At 39.2% G+C, this 18,621-nt stretch overlaps 1 protein-coding gene across 3 annotated transcripts in view; it reads left to right on the forward strand.

Annotated features, from left to right (window-relative positions):
• LOC136440938 (ankyrin-repeat and fibronectin type III domain-containing 1-like) overlaps positions 1–18,621 on the forward strand; it is a 159,160-nt gene that overhangs the window by 103,771 nt on the left and 36,768 nt on the right. For all 3 annotated transcript variants that reach the window (XM_066437134.1, XM_066437135.1, XM_066437136.1), the window contains 5 exons: positions 7,850–7,951; positions 11,869–12,131; positions 12,745–12,826; positions 15,669–15,772; positions 18,370–18,494. In XM_066437134.1, coding sequence (XP_066293231.1) covers positions 7,850–7,951; positions 11,869–12,131; positions 12,745–12,826; positions 15,669–15,772; positions 18,370–18,494 — 676 coding nt within the window. The remainder of the gene's footprint in view (positions 1–7,849; positions 7,952–11,868; positions 12,132–12,744; positions 12,827–15,668; positions 15,773–18,369; positions 18,495–18,621) is intronic.

Below are 18,621 nucleotides of genomic sequence, written 5' to 3' on the forward strand. Positions count from 1 at the left end.
GTAACCATCAGCCGCCTAGAGTCTGCGGTATTGCGCCTTGTCAAAGCGAAATTAAAATCACGTTAGGGCGATTAACGCAGAGGTGCGAATTTCCTGCCTATGGTAGACCGCACAATAAGAACAGTATACACGCACCTCCCCCAGTCAGTGTGCTGTCACGCTTGTGGCAAAATAGTTTGCCATTTCTCATTAAAAACCCGTTTTTTAAGACTCAATCGAAGAAAGTCATCGAAGAAAACAAGGAAAAACGTAAACAAAACAAGAATTTCGCCCGTGCATTTCAGCCTCTACGTCGTGATTTGCCGCGGTTCGCCTTAATTTCTGGCCGTATTCGACACAATATATATTTCTTCGAATATTTTTCCGTGAAAATTCTCCGTATGTACCGTAGATAAATCGTTATTTTCGCTATGAATTCACATACGTCACGACGCTCGCTCGAGTCCCAACCTGCCCCGTCCAACAACACGTAAACAAAACAAGAATTTTCGCCCGTGCATTTCAGCCTCTACGTCGTGATTTGCCGTGGTTCGCCTTTATTTCTGGCCGTATTCGACACAATATATATTCCTGTGAATATTTTTTCGTGAAAATTCTCCGTATTTACCGTAGATAAATCGTTATTTTCGCTATGAATTCACATAAGTCATGACGCTCGCTCGAGTCGCAACCCGTCCCGGGCCGTCCGCCATGTTTTTAAACTCATTGATATGCAAGGTTCTGAGCGCTGATTGGGTTGCGTCATAAAGACTGTGCTCTGATTGGTTGACAGCAAGATGTGACGTGACCACACGGGCGGGAATTTCCCTTTACACTTCGGGCGTTTCTTGTCAAAATAGATAGCATTTTGTGACGATTGAAGCAGTATTATAGCGACCTTCGTAACAAATTGATTTTGAAAAATTAACAAAGTTTTTTCTGATCACAACATTCAGTTACTAGTACTTTTCCTAGTCAATTAATTTTCGCGGTACGGTCAATCAATTTTCGCGGTACGGCCCTCCCCAAGTGGACGGCCTCTCAAGATCTCAGTCGCGGTCTGGCGGAAACACTGCTTCTAATAATCGAAGTTTGTCTTTAGGAACAGTAGACATAGCAAACTATTTTGCCACAAGCGTGACAGCACACTGACTGGGGGAGGTGCGTGTATACTGTTCTTATTGTGCGGTCTACCATAGGCAGGAAATTTGCACCTCTGCGTTAATCGCCCTAACGTGATTTTAATTTCGCTTTGACAAGGCGCAATACCGCAGACTCTAGGCGGCTGATGGTTACAGGATGGCTGATAGTTACGGGGTGGCTGCAAAAAGTGTATTATTTAGCCCCCCAAAAAGCCGCTTCAGAGTCTGCAACGGAGGCTAGGAAGCGCCAAGTTTTTCAGGAAAATTCATAAGACAGTTGGTTGTGAGCTCTATGAAGGGAGAAACTTACTCAAAGCTGATGATTATATAATATGTTGGGTTATATGGCTAATAAGTATATGCAGTATGGTTTGAAATGCCTGGATCAGAAAAAAAAAATTCTTTCGATTTCACCTTGAACCTTCAACTGTCAACATTTTTTTCCTGATAAAGAAATACAGTACCATCTTCCGATATAATCATGTGAAAATTACCACAACTTGCGGTTACCTTGTTTTACCACGACCATAACTGATATGGATACCCAATATCATCTCCATTCTGTTTATTACATTTTTATATGATCAGATAAAGACTGTAATTCAAATCAGATTATTATGATCAGATTCACCAATTTCTGTTCAAGCAATGCTGCGAGTGCTGGGTTTAGATAAACTAATTTTAGCTACCTTACATAATGTGTCGCATGCTGTGTTGATCAGCGTACTAGAATGAATGGTTTAATCATGAGTTGGTATGACAGACGCATCTATCTGCGCCCATGATGACTCCCCGGAGGTTTCAGGGGAGAGAATGGAACAGACAACAGCATATTTTGGTGGCACCATGTTCATATCCATTCTGTTGGGTTCATTATCTTTCTGCATCGTTAAATTACCTGTGATTGATACTTACTACGCTGTAACATTTATCTTAATAGGTGACATACTTAGGGCTTGCGAAAAGCTGCAAACATCTAACAAACATGACCTTCAAGAGAAAACCAGAAGAAAACCATAAGGGGGACCTAATGATTACAAATTTTAAAGTGTACATTTTCTACTAATACTTGTATCCGGCAGATTCAGTTTTATTGCCATTGGCTTTGACATTTCTCATTGATGAAATGTAACACACCAGCCTCTGTATCTGTTCTTCTGTATCTATTTAGCCGGTATAACCGCCCTGCAGCGTAACACGCCAGCTTTGCAGGCACACAGCGCGGCAGCAGCTTGTTATGTTACACTGAACCACCTGTCACACCTAACCTTTGCACATCTAACTGTAAGCATGGTCTAAATCTGGTAAGTATGCTCCTACAGTACTTGGCAATGGGTGCTTGGTGGCAACACTTACTACATATAATTCACAAAATCGACTTAGTGACAAACAATGGTTACAATTTTGTTGAAATACAACACGATGCTTGGTTTAGAAATATCTAACACGTACAAAATGTACAATTTGATGCATCCATCTAGAAGTGATGCTCTTGATTAATAATTCACAACGTTGAAGTTACACCCAGTCAAGCAGACACAATTATATGGATAACGCTGTGTACCCAAAGTAGTCTAATCTTGTATCTTATTTTCCGCACACAATGTTGAATAACTCAGTGATGAATAGGGGACATGTTGCAAAAGCACATACAAGCTACAAAAGGGATATTGTTTGGCAGATGCATTTCTTATCTGAAAAGTCTCTTGACCTTTCTTGCAATTGCTTTGTTCCTTTTGTTGTGACCATGATTTCCGGGTAACAACCGATGTATTACCAGTATATTCAAAGCTATACAATGTGTATGTCTACATCAATCTCCTTTGTTGATCACTGAATGGGGTTTGAACCATTCTGACAATTTCGCTATATATAACCTGTTTACATCATGTTAGATTGAACCTCCATGTATGTAAATCCTAAGTTGTATGTAGACTAAGTGAAGATCAGTCTCTTTTTCTTTGGTCGTCTCAAGAATGAGAAAGGGGCATCTAAACACTTACTCTATATATGACTACTAACATGAGATACGAAAGCTTTTCAACTTAGACTAAAGAAGTATTAGTTACATCTTTTGATAAACAGTATTTATACTGGTATTTCATCATGGTGTCAGATGGCAATCCAATCTGCTGTATCGCCTGAAATCATACTTTGTAATATCAAAAGTTTGACAGGACCCACACATCACAAAAATCTGTATCATTCATATTTCCGTATCTTGGTAGCAAGTGAAGGTTTATGAAGAAACATTCATGTAATATATTTGACATTATTGATTTGTGCAAATTGACACCATACAGTATAGCTTGATATTTACAAAAGTTGTGATGGTTGAAAGTTAAAATAGAAGGAAGAAAATGTATCCCCCTCCCTGTGATCTTTTTCAGTGGAATATCTTTTAGTCAGATATTAATATTATAGCAGCATCAATAAGAGATTTCATGCTTCAAGAGGATAGAAATAGAACATCATGGCGGAAAGCGGTTTGTTCTAAGACGAGGTCGTTAATTGAGGGCAGCTCTGCACAGTGCGTGAAGCCGCAGAGGGATGGGTCTCCTGGTTAACTCTGACAGGCTGCTGATGCTCTGCTAGCTCGAGGAAACTGCGTGAAAGGGACTTATTATTTCTTCGGTGACAAATTACTTACTTTGCTGGAATGGCAAGGTCAGGGAAACTGCTTGGAAAGCTGATAATGGAAAAAGGATATTTCCGAGGATTCCAACGAGATGCTAGCCGTAAGGTATAAATAAAAGGCGTTTCAATCTCTTTGGTGATGATATAAGTAGTCAACAGGATGCTGTTGAGTAATTCATCATCAAGAGATTGAACCAGGGTTCAGCTTGAAGTTTGCACATGCCAATAACCGACTGTTAACTGGTCCTGCACGTAAACTGGTAACCTTGCGTTATATGCCTTATTAGGAGCTTGAAACTCCTGGATATAAAACTGCTGAAAGTTTACGATGAAAACTGTATATAACGGTTAGAGTCCAAAATTTTTTTTCATTTCCAGGTTAGGTTTATATCTCCATTCATTGGACTTAGTGTCAGCAATAAAAAACTCATCATAACATAAACAATATGCCAGTAGATGATATCAACTATAAACTGTTCAAAGCTCCCAATAATTGTTTTTCATTATAAAGATTTAGCAACACATACATATAAGCCTTGCATATGTCATGGTGCAGTGAATATCATTGGATTCCATTGAGTACCCAAGAATATAAAGTCTCAAATTGAATTTCCAGGAAACTGCAAAATTTAATGTATTAAGTCCCAACACAATTGATAGTGACTGCCATTATGTAATATGAATTTCCAGATAACTGGCTATACTTTTTATTCATAAGCCTATTCACATAGACCCAAACATAATGAATATTGACTACAAATTACCAAGGACATTATATATAATGTCCTTGAAATTGTATAATATGATATAAACCTCAAGTACAAATTGAATTCTTAGAGAAGGAAAATGATTAGCACTCAAGCAAATCATGGCTTCATTTGCACAATCAATGAGAACATGCTACAATAGCCTTCTTTCTTGAGTTAAGACTTTTGTACTTTAGACAACTTGTGTTATTTGGGTAGAGAAGATCACTCACTACTGTAATTTATGCAAATGAGTATTTTGTTTGCATAATCAATGAGAAAAGTTTGGAAAACTGTAATGCAGAAATGTTCGCAGTGGTTTTATGTTCGAGGTTTTTGTGGTAAACTCTTTACCGTGAACTTAAAACCACTGCGAAAAGCTGTTCCATTGTGTGACTGTAGCACTACTAGAGTACTATTGTTTCAAAGCGAACTCAAAGCCGCCGCGAACTCTCCATTTTCTCCCTACGGCGAAATCAAATCCCCGCGAACATTTCTGCATTTTACAGTATGTCATGATCATTAGTTTAACATCAAGTTATTGTCGAACTCTTGTCTTATCAGTCAAGTCATACACACACACACCAGCACAATGAATGTTGACTACAAAATCTAATATAAACCTCAAGTACAAATTGAATTCCCAGTGAAAGAGAATGATTAGCACTCGGGTGGCTTTCTCCCGACAGGGGACATTGAACCAGGACAGTGATGGAGGGGAAATCGATTACCTGGAGCAGAAAGTAAAAGTGAAATCTTATATTCCTGAGGGCACCCCGCCTGCAAGGAATGAAATCCCCCACCATATGGCGTTAGCTGCAGATAATGGCACTAGTCCTCACTATATAGTATTTATTACAATGTCATCATTTTTTTAAATGGTGAATTGTACTCATCAGGACAATTAGCTCATAATGTTTGAAATAATTGGTAGCAGCTCATGTATGTCTACGTGCACTGTAACCATGGATTGCTGTGCTAGGTAGGTTGTTACCTTGGAGTCCGTTTAAGTTTCATGTTTAAGATATTGTTTGTAACGTGCCTACTCGTTTGTCTGTATGTTTACCTGTACGTATGTGTTTCTCCATGTACACGTATTGGTCAGCGTATAACTCAGAAAACTATGCATGGATTGTGATGATATTTGGTATGTGACTAAGTAATCTTTTATACAGTGGTACTGGCCATCTCTGCATTTGATTTATTGCTGCATTTCTAAGGGACAAATACACAACATTCAAAGTAAAATCATATGGTTTTATCAAATGACAATTGTCAATTTTACTTTTAGTTACATGTAAGTCATGACTTTTGTTCAGGGTCATATGAAGTTGAAATTGTCTACTTAGTTTATTGTAATCAATGATTTTTTTTATTGCTTTATAATACATTATACATGTATACCATTTCAAAAGAACTGGCTATGAACAAATTTTGTGTGATGGCATGACTCAAATACTTCCTCCACTTCAGGTCTTGTTTGCTAAAAAGAAATCTAGAATAGAGCTGCCAAGGCTCCATGGCCTGATGTATTTCCAAGAATCCACTAAATGCCAACTTGAGTGATTTACTAACTTAAAGATTTGTGCAAAACATGTCCCTTCTGTCCTTGTATACTACCTTGATACAGTGCAGATGTATTTGTGGATGAAGGTAGCAATGTAGCTGCAGCCAACCTACTTGATAACCAAGGAAGGGATAAGAAAGAGCCAGGGAAAAACATGAAGGTTTACTTACTGTTCACATTTCTTTTGTCAAACATTACTTAAATCAAGACTGTCAGTACAATAACTTTATGATGCTTTTTTAAAGGTATGCACACATCATTGAACTAACACTATTAAACAATAAATCATAATGGTTACCAGATATGATTCTTTTGCATGAGAATGTTACATATTTCAAGAGAAGATAGTTGGCCAGAACAATGCAGAATTTTTTTAAGCCTTCTGAAATGTCCTTTGTAACTTAGAGCTCATTGTTTCAGTTGAACGCTATCTCTCAGTTCTAGACTGATCACTGTCTTGGACTTATGAAATATTTACGGGGGATAATTGTGGAAGAAAGACGCTATTGTTGACAAAAGTGAAGTATGGCGACATCACGTTCTAAATCAGTTTGGTCGCATAGTTACCATTTAGGAACGTGCGTACATAAACCCACCACATGACACCCTTGTGGTTTCTGTCTCACTCTCAGCAGTTGTTTAGCATTTTCTGACATTGAGGCATTGCAATTTCTATCCAGTTTGATATTCATGGTGAATGTGCTTTGCCAGGAGATGAAATAAATGCTATCTGTATGTTTCATTAAGTTGCAGTCTGACTTATTCATTTGTAATGAATGACTTTGGTTGGGAATACTAGGAGAAGTATTGCCTTACATGTAGATTGTAAATGAATGAGAAAGGAAACATTTTGCAGTTTTCCTTATTGATTTAGTATCAGATTCTGAAAGTATGATTTCAATACTACTTGCTAAGATGTAACCTGTAGTAATATCCACATCATCCCTGACTACCAGAATGGTATGACCCAAATATTCATAAGTTATCTGTGACTATTGTATACTTGACAGTTGTGACTTCCCCACACAATAAGTGTGGATGTCAGTTGAAAAGGCCACATTTGTAATGCCTGTTCCCGACTGGCTAGTAAAACCGTCAGTCTTCACCTTGCCATGGCACGGCTAGCACGCAGGAATTCTTTCCGCCAGTGCCGAGAGTACGCCAGCGGACTGGCAAGCTCAGTCATGTATGTTTGTTTGTTTGTTTGTTTGTATGCCTGTGTCCGTTTATGGCTCTTTTATACAAGGAAAAATGCACAAGATAGCAGTTACTTTACTGACAAGCAACTGCACTGATTTTAATGAGCTACCGCTATTTTTTTTTAAAGTTAGCACTATCATGCTTCACCTCAATTGAGGATGACTGCTTTACCTTTTTACCACTATTTTGTACATCTTATTACCTGGATGTCTAATTGTCATGGACATAGAGACAAATTTTTTGTACAACATCTTGTTTACCCTCTAATTTGACCTTGATGTTGGTCTGGTCATTGTGCAAGGGATGCAAAATCAGGGATGTTGTTTCCAGGAACACGACATAAATCTGCCACTTGGAAAAATTGTGGGTTTGAGAGATCTCTAGACTAAGTGCAGCATCCACAAGGTAACTATACAGTCTAGATATACAGGAGTGCATCATACTGGGGATGTTCGGTTGACATCTGTTTGAACATCTTTTCAGGCTGGCGGAATTACGCACCCTGGTGGAGTTATGTTCAAACTTGACTTGTTTTGATGAAACCAGCACTGACCAGCACCATTCTTCCCCATGTACAGCACCAAGGGTGGTCAGCTGTCCCGTCTAGCCAGGAAGTTTGCCGGACATCCGAAGGAAGAGAGAAAGGCTGCGCTAAAGTACCGCTCCATCAGCGTGGACAAGTGAGTATTGTGGGAAGGGGTCAGCAAAGGTCAAGTTCAATTGCAGACTGTTATTAGCTTTAAGGTCAATTCATGCAGCAGTCAACTTTCTTGCATGCAGCACATCTTGCATGAGGAAGAGAAATTGTGGGAATCGGCCATCAGGGTCAAGTTGCAGATTATCATAGCTTGCGCTACAGCTGGCAGTGTTAGAAATTAACTTAAATCCATGAAGTGGTTCAAAGTGTGCGTAAAAGGAAATATCAATTTTTGTGGGAATGGGTCAGCAGGGTGATGTTCCTTTACAGATCACCACAAGTACGGGCACAGCTGGCAGAACTAGAAATTATAACACATTCATGCACTCCACTGTGGTTCAAAGCACCTATTTTTCCTACAGAAGAGATTTTGCGAGAAGCGGTCAGCAGGGTCAAGTTTATTTACAGATCATTATTGCTACCGTTAGGCCTGGCAGAATGAGAAATTATTATATTATAGCACATTCATGCAGTCAGCTGTGGTTCAATGCACTTATCTTACTTACGGAAGAGTCATTGTGGGAATCGGTCAGCAGGTTCAAGTTGTTTACAGATTATTACTGCTACCATATAGAGCTGGCAGAATTAGAAATTATAGCTCATTCATGCTGTCCACTGTGGTTCAAAGCAAAGGAAGAGATATTGTGATAAAGGGGCAACAAGGTCAAGTCCATATACAGATAACTTCAGGAGAAGAGGTCAGCAGTTCAAGTTCATTTGCAAATTATGTTGCGAATCGTGGGAATTAGTCAGGTTCTATAATTACAGACTATTGTGGGAATGGGTCAATAGTACTAGACTGAGTGTGAAGTTCACAGTTGCAGTGGGCATCTGTGGTTCATAGCAAATAAAGTTAGATCTGTGGGCTATGATTAACCTGGAATATAGTCAGGGAAGTGTACTACATGTTCCATTCATTTGCACCTTATTACCAACGTTGAAAAAAAAGAAACATAACCATAAAAAAGGATTATGCCGGGTCAGATAATCTTGCTTGTAGAGGGCAGTCATCACAAAATCATGACAATACTTGTAGCAAATTTTTTTTTTAAATGAGAGACACAACCAGAAGCTGCAGCACAGTACTAAGGGGAAGCAACTGATCATGAGGTACCCATAGTCAAACTTCTCCTTTGTTTAACGCCATCACCTACACAGCTATCAAATTCCATAAAGATTCAGGTCGAGCAACTATATATTCAAGTTAATGCTGTACACCAACACACCCACTCACTCACTGATACTCACTCACACATAAGCCAACACAATCAAAATCTAGTTACTCAGGAGGTAACAAAGTTCTGAAGTGTTTTTGTCTGCTCCAGGCTGCTCCAGGCAGACTGTCAACCTTGACTTTTCCTACACAACCTTTCTGCAGCATAAACATTTTATGGGTGACATGGTCAGGCATCGATCCTGGCCTGCTTCCCAGAAAGAAAAGACGTGTTGCCCTTTTATGTGCAAGGTGGCAATGAAATGTAACCATGCTCGCACCCCTGTAGCAAATACAATCTAGAAGCACTGCAAAGGGCACCATTTGTTCTTTTGCCTTGATATTTTGCAAGTTATGTTCAGAGAGTGTTGAAAAAGCAATGTCAAGGTTGGCCCCAAATTATTACTGAGTGTGAACTTCCAATGTAGAAGCACTTCAATTTTTTTATTTCAAAGCTTACTTCTTTTCCCTTTGCTTTGACATTATGTAAAATCTACATTCTGCGTGACAAACTTCTTCCAAAGTTGGACACGACCCAACCTTTACTGTGACATACAGAAAATACAGCAATGTTTGATAGGTGTGACATTGCACTCATGGGCAGGTGGCTTTAGCAGATGATCCTTAGAGTTGTTACAAATCTGTTGTACAATCATGATGTATTGCTGTAAATTCAGGAATAGTGAGGTATACTGATGAGCAGTTTCTTCCCCACTGCCCAAAGGTAACCCTGGATGATCTAATGACATTACTGATTTTACGACATACTGTAAATGCATTTAAGTTAGCGAGGTTTTTATTTCGCGCTGAGAGGAAAATGGAGTGTTCGCGGTGGAGTTCACGGCAGCGCTATAGGTACCTACTGCTACAGTATTGGACAAAATTGTTCACAGCAGTTATACGGTCGCAGTGAAACGGTCGACGCGAATACAGTGAACATAAAGCCAACGTGAACATTTCTGCATTTACAGTAATACCAGATTATATACAGAACATTTGAGAACTCGAGGGGAAGAAAAAAAGTGATGCATAGTTTCTGCCCCACTGCCCAGATGTAAGCCGATGGTCTAACAGCTTTTGACAATGACTTTACCAGAAAAGAAAAATTACAGTCAGTTGCTACGTAATACCAGTGTACCAAATAATTTATTTTACTTGCAGTTACACCCAACTCAAAGTGGCCGACTTAAGTGGAAGGGAAAAAGAGATGAATAGTTTCTGCACCACTGCCCAGATGTAAACCAATGAATGATGCACGTGTTATATATTTGGCTGCTAGATAAAGTGTAACTAGACATAAAACCAGTGTACACTGTTCAAAACCACATGTTAATGTCTATGGCTGTTAAATAATGATATAAAACCAGTGTACACTGTTCAAAACCACATGTTAACGTCTATATACGGCTGTTAAATATGCTATAGTATATAAAGCCAGTGTACACTGTTCAAAACAATTGTTTTTCACACAGTTGCTAACTCAAGGAGACAGCTATGAACAAGAAAACTTGTTTAAAAAAATGCTGATGAACAGTTTCTGCTCCACTGCCCATATGTAACCTTTCCACATGCATTTCTCACCAGGCTGTTTTAGGACCCAGAGTTCTTATCCATCCAGAAATGGGCAATCTAAGTTTGCCAGGTTATCCGTCTGTCGAGAGTTGTGCGTCATCAGTGATGCGCTTGGCTCTGCCCTCGGACAAAAGTGGTGCTTTCATTACGAGATGTTAAATGCGGTGTGCAAAGGAAAGATTTGTAACTCGGCTCATATCGTCTGAAGTTCCGCATTGATGTAAGAAATCTGTCCGGGTTTGATGGATATCAGAATTGCGCTGTCCTTGTGTTGTGGGTCGTTAAAGGGGGGTTTTGCAGCTCTTTATGATGGGAATAAAGAACGCTATGCTTTGGTATTTTCTCAGAAGGGGTTAGATATGATATCTCACAATCTCATGTTTCTCTGATAGAGTTTTTATGATATACAGAGATATGACATGTACATGTAGATGGATTTCCTTGCGTCATCATTTGTATGGCACTAAATCCACATTATGGATGGTACTGTTGAGTGCAGCATGTATGTGGGTGAAACATTGTTTGGAAATAAAAGTACTTTCTTACGATTTATTGCTTAGATTGCAGCTGCTGTGTCAGTGGCATCGTAAAAGTAGCAGGGTGTGAATCAAAGTTACAGAAAAAGTTATGCTTACCTCAATACATTCTCCTACATACAAATGTAGAGCCTCACCAGCGGCCTATAGATACAATATACCAGTTCAACTTTGATTTATTATTACCGCTGCTAGAATTTGTTATCACAAAGTAGAAATTAGAACTGTGTGTGCAGTTGTGATTTGCGAGTCAGGATAGAAAGAGCGGTGGGGGATGAAAACTTTGTAAAAAAATGTAAGATTAATGTTGCTTCTTCCACTCACTGGTTAAGAACATGTGCAATGTTCTAAAGATTTCCTTTTTCATTTAGTAAAATGCTTTTCATAATCCTTTCATTAAAAACTTTTAATACTAGAAAACACAGCCTAAAATTCTTCTTTTAGTTATCAGTTATCCGTAGATTTGAGATGTACTCTGGTTAAATGATTAAATTGAAGTGAACTTGAAAGATAGTCTCTTTATATCAATCATTTATATCTATCATGTTATTACTTTGACAAATTCTCTCCTCCTTACAGTGGGGAAGATTTCTACTATCCGCTAGCAATGTCAGGCCGGTCCAGGAGCATCGAGAGCCTACACTCGCCGTCCAGCGAGGAGATGAAGAGAAGGAACATCCCCCCCGCGACCCCGCCCTCAATCCCACCTCCAACTTCCTCCCGAGTCAACAAGAAGCTATCCAACAAGCACAGAGGCTTCTCGATAGACTCTGCCATGGGGCCAAATCTAGACAAGGGGAAGAGATCACGGAAGACGAGCTATGGACCAATGCCATCTCCAGGTATGAGGAAAACTTGACTCTGTTTACTCTTTGAAACTTTTTGCACCAAGGTACCGACTCTCCCCTCAGACTCTATCTTCACACTGACATTCTAATCTAGCATTGTTATTTTTTTCAAGTCCTAGAACCAAGAAATTAAATCGGTGACTGTGACCGTGTGTAGTCACTCAGCTGGCTCACACTAACTATCTGGTTTCCATCCTGCAAGGGTTAGATGCACCAGTCCTGTAGTTGATTTTGGAGTTTAATGGTACATACATCATCAAAATTTATCAGTCCTTACCCTTTTGTTGCATTGAAACATCCTGATGAAATCCCCCTGCATTCAGGTGCATCAATGGTGAAATGTGTATATAGGCATGCCCCCTTGTGAGTAAAATTAGTACTACAGCTCCATGTTGAAGTGGCAGGGAAGACATAATGGGACGGCAAAAAAAACACTAATTTCTTGGATATACATCTGTACCATCACATTATCAATATTAGCAATCTGTCAAGATTGAAAACAATATGCTTTTTTACATTGAATTTCTTTAAAACCTATACATTGTTGAATGATGCTGTTCTTCCCACTGAGATTTTGATGACTGATGTTTGTGACATTTTTTCCCAGTTCTGTTTGATTCGGTGGAGCTGCAGGATTTGGATGCTGTCAGAAGTTTACTCAACTCGCCTCACTGTCCTGACATTAACAGGTACTATACAGATTCATTGCAACAAGGTTCTGAGTTACAGGATCCCAATAAGCCCCTGGTGTTGTGCTATTGGTGAAGGCACTTTATTTCTATTTCCTCCCTCAACTCAGCTGAAAAAAATGAGTTTCTATTAGGGACATTGTTTTTGAATAGACAGTAAAAAGGAGGCCCCGAGTTTGAGGAGAGTCGCACCTCGAGCAATAATTATTTAAGAAACCACCTCGCGAAAAGAGTGTAGGGGTCCTTCCCAGTGTTAATGGTTGAAACCTATTAGTCTGGTCCTTTGCAGCTTGTACAAAACCGGCGTGTGGAATATGGAACAAACAAACATTCAAGGGATGATCCATTCACCTTCTTATGTTGCACATCAGGCTTATTTCTTTGATATTGTCAGCAAATCGACATATCTTCCAGCTGTCAAAACTTGGCAAAAGTGGGTCACCAATCCATAACTGCCACCACCATTATTAAACACCAACAAGAAAAACAACAAGACTACTGGAAAATCTATATTACCTGCTACAGTACATTACATAGAGCTTAGAAGAGATTAATTGCTTTTTAATGGAAATTTGTTATTAATCCATGTCAATTTGACAGCAGTGTATGTTTTGTCATGATGTCGATAATCTCTTCTATTTGTTGGACATGCAGGTTGTTTTCAGATGGAGTTGTCTCGTGTAAAAAAACCATACATCAACTTGCTTGCAGACAGCTTCATAAGAATAGAGGACAAAGGCTGCTAAAATGGGGCTAATTCAATCAGGAAATGATATAAAGGCTGGTGCTAATGTTTAGAAAAAACTTCATCAGCAAGATTTTATATTTGCTGAACAACAATTCGGAGAAGCCAGTTCTCACAGTCTCAATTGACATAAGAATGGGTATGAAAATGACTTAGAAATCAGTAACATACTGTAAAATAGTCCATGTGAAGTGCTAGCTGTATTTTATAGAATTATGTGATAAGGCTACGCAGAACTGCTGATGACTACCACACGAACACAGCTCTTAGTGCTGCTGTTATTTCTAACCTGTCGGCCGTATACGTCTGGGTTGTCCAATAATCGTAAATTGGGCATTGCATAGTGACCATGAGTCAGTCCAAGCACTATAACAGTCTCCACAGACCGTTGAGCAATTGTCGACTTTTGGATGAAACACCGTCGTAGACAACTCAGGCTGGCTCAAGTTTCACTGGGTTGGAGACAAAATTACATAAAGCAATCTGTTCAAAGTCGTCTGGAGTGCAATTTCAAAGATGCCCAAGGGAGTATTGGGTGTCCAGCTGAATGAAACATTATCTGAGGACAAGTGGATAAACACAGTCACTGTGGTTAAATGACTTTGAGTGCCTGGGTAACTTTCATGGCCAATTAGGATCCACTAATCACATTGTGGTTTATTTTGCTAAAAATTAATCAAGTCCTATTACTATAGAATGGTGTATAGGGTGGTGCCCATCTCCGTTTCCTTTGCCCTTGGGCCGCACATCTGTGCAGGCACAATACACACAGTCACTTAATAGGTACACTGGGTGCTTAAGTTCACTGGTAGGACAGTCACTCAGTTTCTTCAAGTTTCATACTCCTCCCTATTGAATGGGTCTATATAATATGTTGTATTTGCTATTTTGGCCAGGCTAAATTGTAAATATTTTACTGTATTACTTAAATCATTTCTAATAGTATACTAAATATATTATTGAAATACTATATAATGAATAGCAAACAAACAAACTGAAATGAGATAATTATAATAATTTTGTTTGTTCTACCCAACCATCTTAAAGTTCAATTCTGATTCTGGTAAGCCCCAGGCTTGTAGGTCTCTTAACCTTCTCCCTGCCGCCTTGCTATACCGTGCCCTAGACACAGTTGATTAACAGCCTACTGCCACTACGGCCTCAACAGGCTATGGGACTATCTTTACCTTTACATCTAAAGTATCTGTTGGCTTATCACACACACATGTGGGTTATGAATCATTCAAACATGCTGTCATGTTGTAAAGATAAGCTCTTGATGACTGGTAGATGACTAGAGGGTTATGACTTCTTTGCTCATTCGTTTTTTGCTTCATCCCCATGTGATTTATGACACAATGACTGTCCTGTTGTACTTTTACCGACTACTCCTAACAAATTTCATGATGCAGCACAGATAATCAATGATTCAAGGCACTTTATATCTGTGCCCTAGTTAAGAATTAAAAAAAAAAAAGATTCATGTGCATAGCAGTAGAAGTTATGCATAAAGCATGAAATATCAGGGCCAATAATCGACTCGCAGAGATCTCTATTGATCCTCACAAATCCAGTCAGACATTTGACTCATCATAAATTGACCACAACGTGACATGCTTTACGTCATACAACGGTCTCGGGAGACTCACGAGAATCTGATTACTGCATGACAGGACTGGTATAAAAGGATTTAAAACAACACCCTGAGTCATAAATCCACTTTCTCAATCTCTGTTTGAAGTCCAGAGAGCGCTTACTGCAATCCATTCAGATTTTTTGCTCCTTGTCAGTTTCTATATATTGTAAGTTTTACGTCTGAGTTATAAACCAACTGGTTTGATTCTATTGCATATTGGTACATTGAGTTTGGATTTTACATTTCCCACACATGATTTCTTTTACCAAGCTTAAAAATATACAGCCCCTGTATTCCTGTATTATAGCAAAACATTGTGTTCAGACATGTATGTGACCTTTTCCTCAAAAGACTATACAGGGATTGCCTTATTTCAACCGTCAAGAGTTGATACCAAGTATTTGTTCCATACTTAAGGACCTGCATGTGACTGATTATGATCCATTTTTTTTCCAATCCAGTATCAACGAAGAAGGCTTCACACCACTGGACGTAGCAATGATGACCAACAACGTTCCGATGTCCAAGATGCTGATCACTGCTGGGGCAGTGGACAACCCAAGATGTAAGTGCCATCATGATAGACCTTTATGTAGAAAATTCAACTTTTATGTAGAAAAAATGTTCAACAGTCTACATGTACATTGGATGCTGGCCTTTTGGTGGCTGTGTCACTAAAACGTGTTCTTCCTACCACAAATATGAACATTTAGCTCTAGAAAAGGATGAAATTTGACATTGTATGGCCATTGAAATCAAAACCATCTTTGACTTGAGATCCTTTACAAAGCATGAGTTTCCTGCTACGTGAAGTCGTGAAGTCTACATGTGTAGGTGCCCTTGCCTTTTATGTCTATAGAAAATTCCATAAGTCACATTTTCATTTAGATTTCAGGTTTGACGTCATCAGTTCATTCATCAGATCCTGTCATGGCCACGTGCATGCGTGCGTGCGTCTTTCAGGCTGCCTCCGTAAACATGATTAAATGTCAACCGACACGTGTAGTGGCAGATTTTCCACGTGAGCGTGAAGGTTCCTACGATTACTGTAATTGATCCAGCACTGTGCAATTTGTCAAAATGCCTCTCACTGACTGTAACATGTGAGGCCAGATACACAGTCATGCATTTGATACCAAGTGAAGCTAACAGTGCACAACAAGCCAGCACTTAACTGTAATTGACATTTAAGGAATCTGAGAAAACAAGTCAGATTGCATATATCTCAAGTGCATGTACATGTGTCTCAGCCTTTAGCAATTAGTGGAAGTAAACATGTACATGACTGTACTGTAACAGAAAATCAGAAATGGAAGAAAAGTTCCTTGTCATATTTGTTAATCAAAGAGCTGAAATGTTTCCTCGGCTGTTTTTGTGGTCCCACATTATGTTTGTCAAAGTATTGTTACAGTAAGTGTTATACTTAAATGTTGAACTGTTTGTATCAAAATTGTTGATTTTTTTTAAACTTCTTCCCAACCGTAGGAAATGAGAAATTTTTCACGGGAGGAAAAGTTTGCATTTTAAAGATGTGTAACATACATGTAAAATTCTGACAGCCACATAAGCAGTGGGATGGAGACCCAGGGCTGTCTCCAGGACCCGCCCCTCTTTCCTGGGATTGAAATTTGTTTGGACAGGAAAAAATGTCATCCCGTCTGTCCCAAAAATCTGAACTCTATGATCTGAAATTGATGAAAATGTTTTCTTGTAAGCTGGAAATGACATATCTAACAACGAAAATGAACAACATTGGTTACCAAACAGTGAGGGGAAGGAAACAAATCTAACAAGATTGGCAACATAAAAAGATGTTGCCATGGCGACGGTGGTCTCTGTTAACGTTTTCCTTTTTAGCCCACATGCAAATAAGGACCTCGCATAATAAATCATATCAGTCGATCACCTTCCCTACCAAAATAACACAAGTTGTCTAATGTATGAAAATCTTGTTTTCACAAAAAAAGATATCATACCATTTCCTCATAAATTATGTAAATGAGGCCCTCTATGCAAGAGTTGTGTCTAATAATGGCCACATTTACTTCCAAATGGTGCAAAAATGAAATCCCCATAATTTACCACTATGGATTTATAGTATTTTGTCATTAATTATGCAAATTAAGTATCAATTTGCATAATTGATATCTATCGATATTTTTCTCTTTCTCAGTTACATATGTCTTGTGTTTGAGAGTCCTATAATAGAATACAGCTGATTTATTAACTGTCTTCATTAATTATGCAAATCAGATATTAATTTGCATAATTGGCATATGATTATGTAAATCATCACTTAAGCTATCTACACACCAAAAATTATGATGATCCGTCATCCCCTTCTTGCGTTATTCTCTTTCAAAGTTTGAGTCAAAATCAGCTCCTGCAGTTCCAAAAAAAGCCGCTATGGGGTCCAAATCTACAGGAAATATTTTCCTAACAAAGAGCTATCCACCACTTAAAAATCATGACTATAGCATGTTCAGAAGACGAGATTTGAAAAGTGAAAGCTCCCCTGCAGTACCATAAAAAGTCGCTAGGGGGCCCAAAATCCAACCATTACAAGGTCTCCCACAGACCTACCCACCTGCAAAATATGAAGACAATACATCCAGGCATTCTTGAGTAATCGTCCCATGGACTTTCACATTCCTGTACAATTCCTAGAATTCTTGCAATCTGCACACAATATAGTAAAAATTTGGCTCGCCCCTGAGGCGTCGCCAAAAAGCTGGAGACAGCTCTGAAACATAGAGCTGTGTACCGGGGATGGCAACTTTGACAGATATAAATCACCATGAAATTGCACTGAAGACTCCTGAACACAGAATAAACTTTAACAAGGCCCCAGTCAAATTTTCATCTTGTTTTTGTAAAAATAGTACCTCATACTCGAGTCATAGAGAGGTGATGAGGGTGGTGGTCATTACAGATGCCACGTATAATAGGCTGTGTCTAGCAGAATTAAATATATTGTTGTTATTGGTTAACCATGCTTTTGTCCTTATTGGAAATCAACCATTACATGTATTTGGACATAGTAGTTCAGGTACAGGTTCAGGTCTGGACCTGTACCTAAACCCGTGTACCTGTGCCTAAAATTTGTTTAGCTACACGGCTCTACTGAGACAGCCTTAACTTTAATCTCTCATCTCTCTCCAGTTACATGTCCGGAGGCGCGCGGCCTGCACCTAGCAACGCTGGTGAGTGAGGCTGAGAGAAAGGTGGACAACATCATGCAGCAGGTGGTGAACATGGGGCCCCCCACCAGCGCCCAGCAGCAAAAGGTGGGGGAAATCTTCTGTATCTGTATAGCAGGTATAACCAGCCGGTATAACCAGCCGGTATAACCACCATTCGGCGTAACACACCAGCTTCAGCAGCAGCTGGTTATATTACACTGAACGGCCTGTT

Source organism: Branchiostoma lanceolatum, chromosome 8 (assembly GCF_035083965.1).
Source record: "Branchiostoma lanceolatum isolate klBraLanc5 chromosome 8, klBraLanc5.hap2, whole genome shotgun sequence".
NCBI lineage: Eukaryota > Metazoa > Chordata > Leptocardii > Amphioxiformes > Branchiostomatidae > Branchiostoma > Branchiostoma lanceolatum.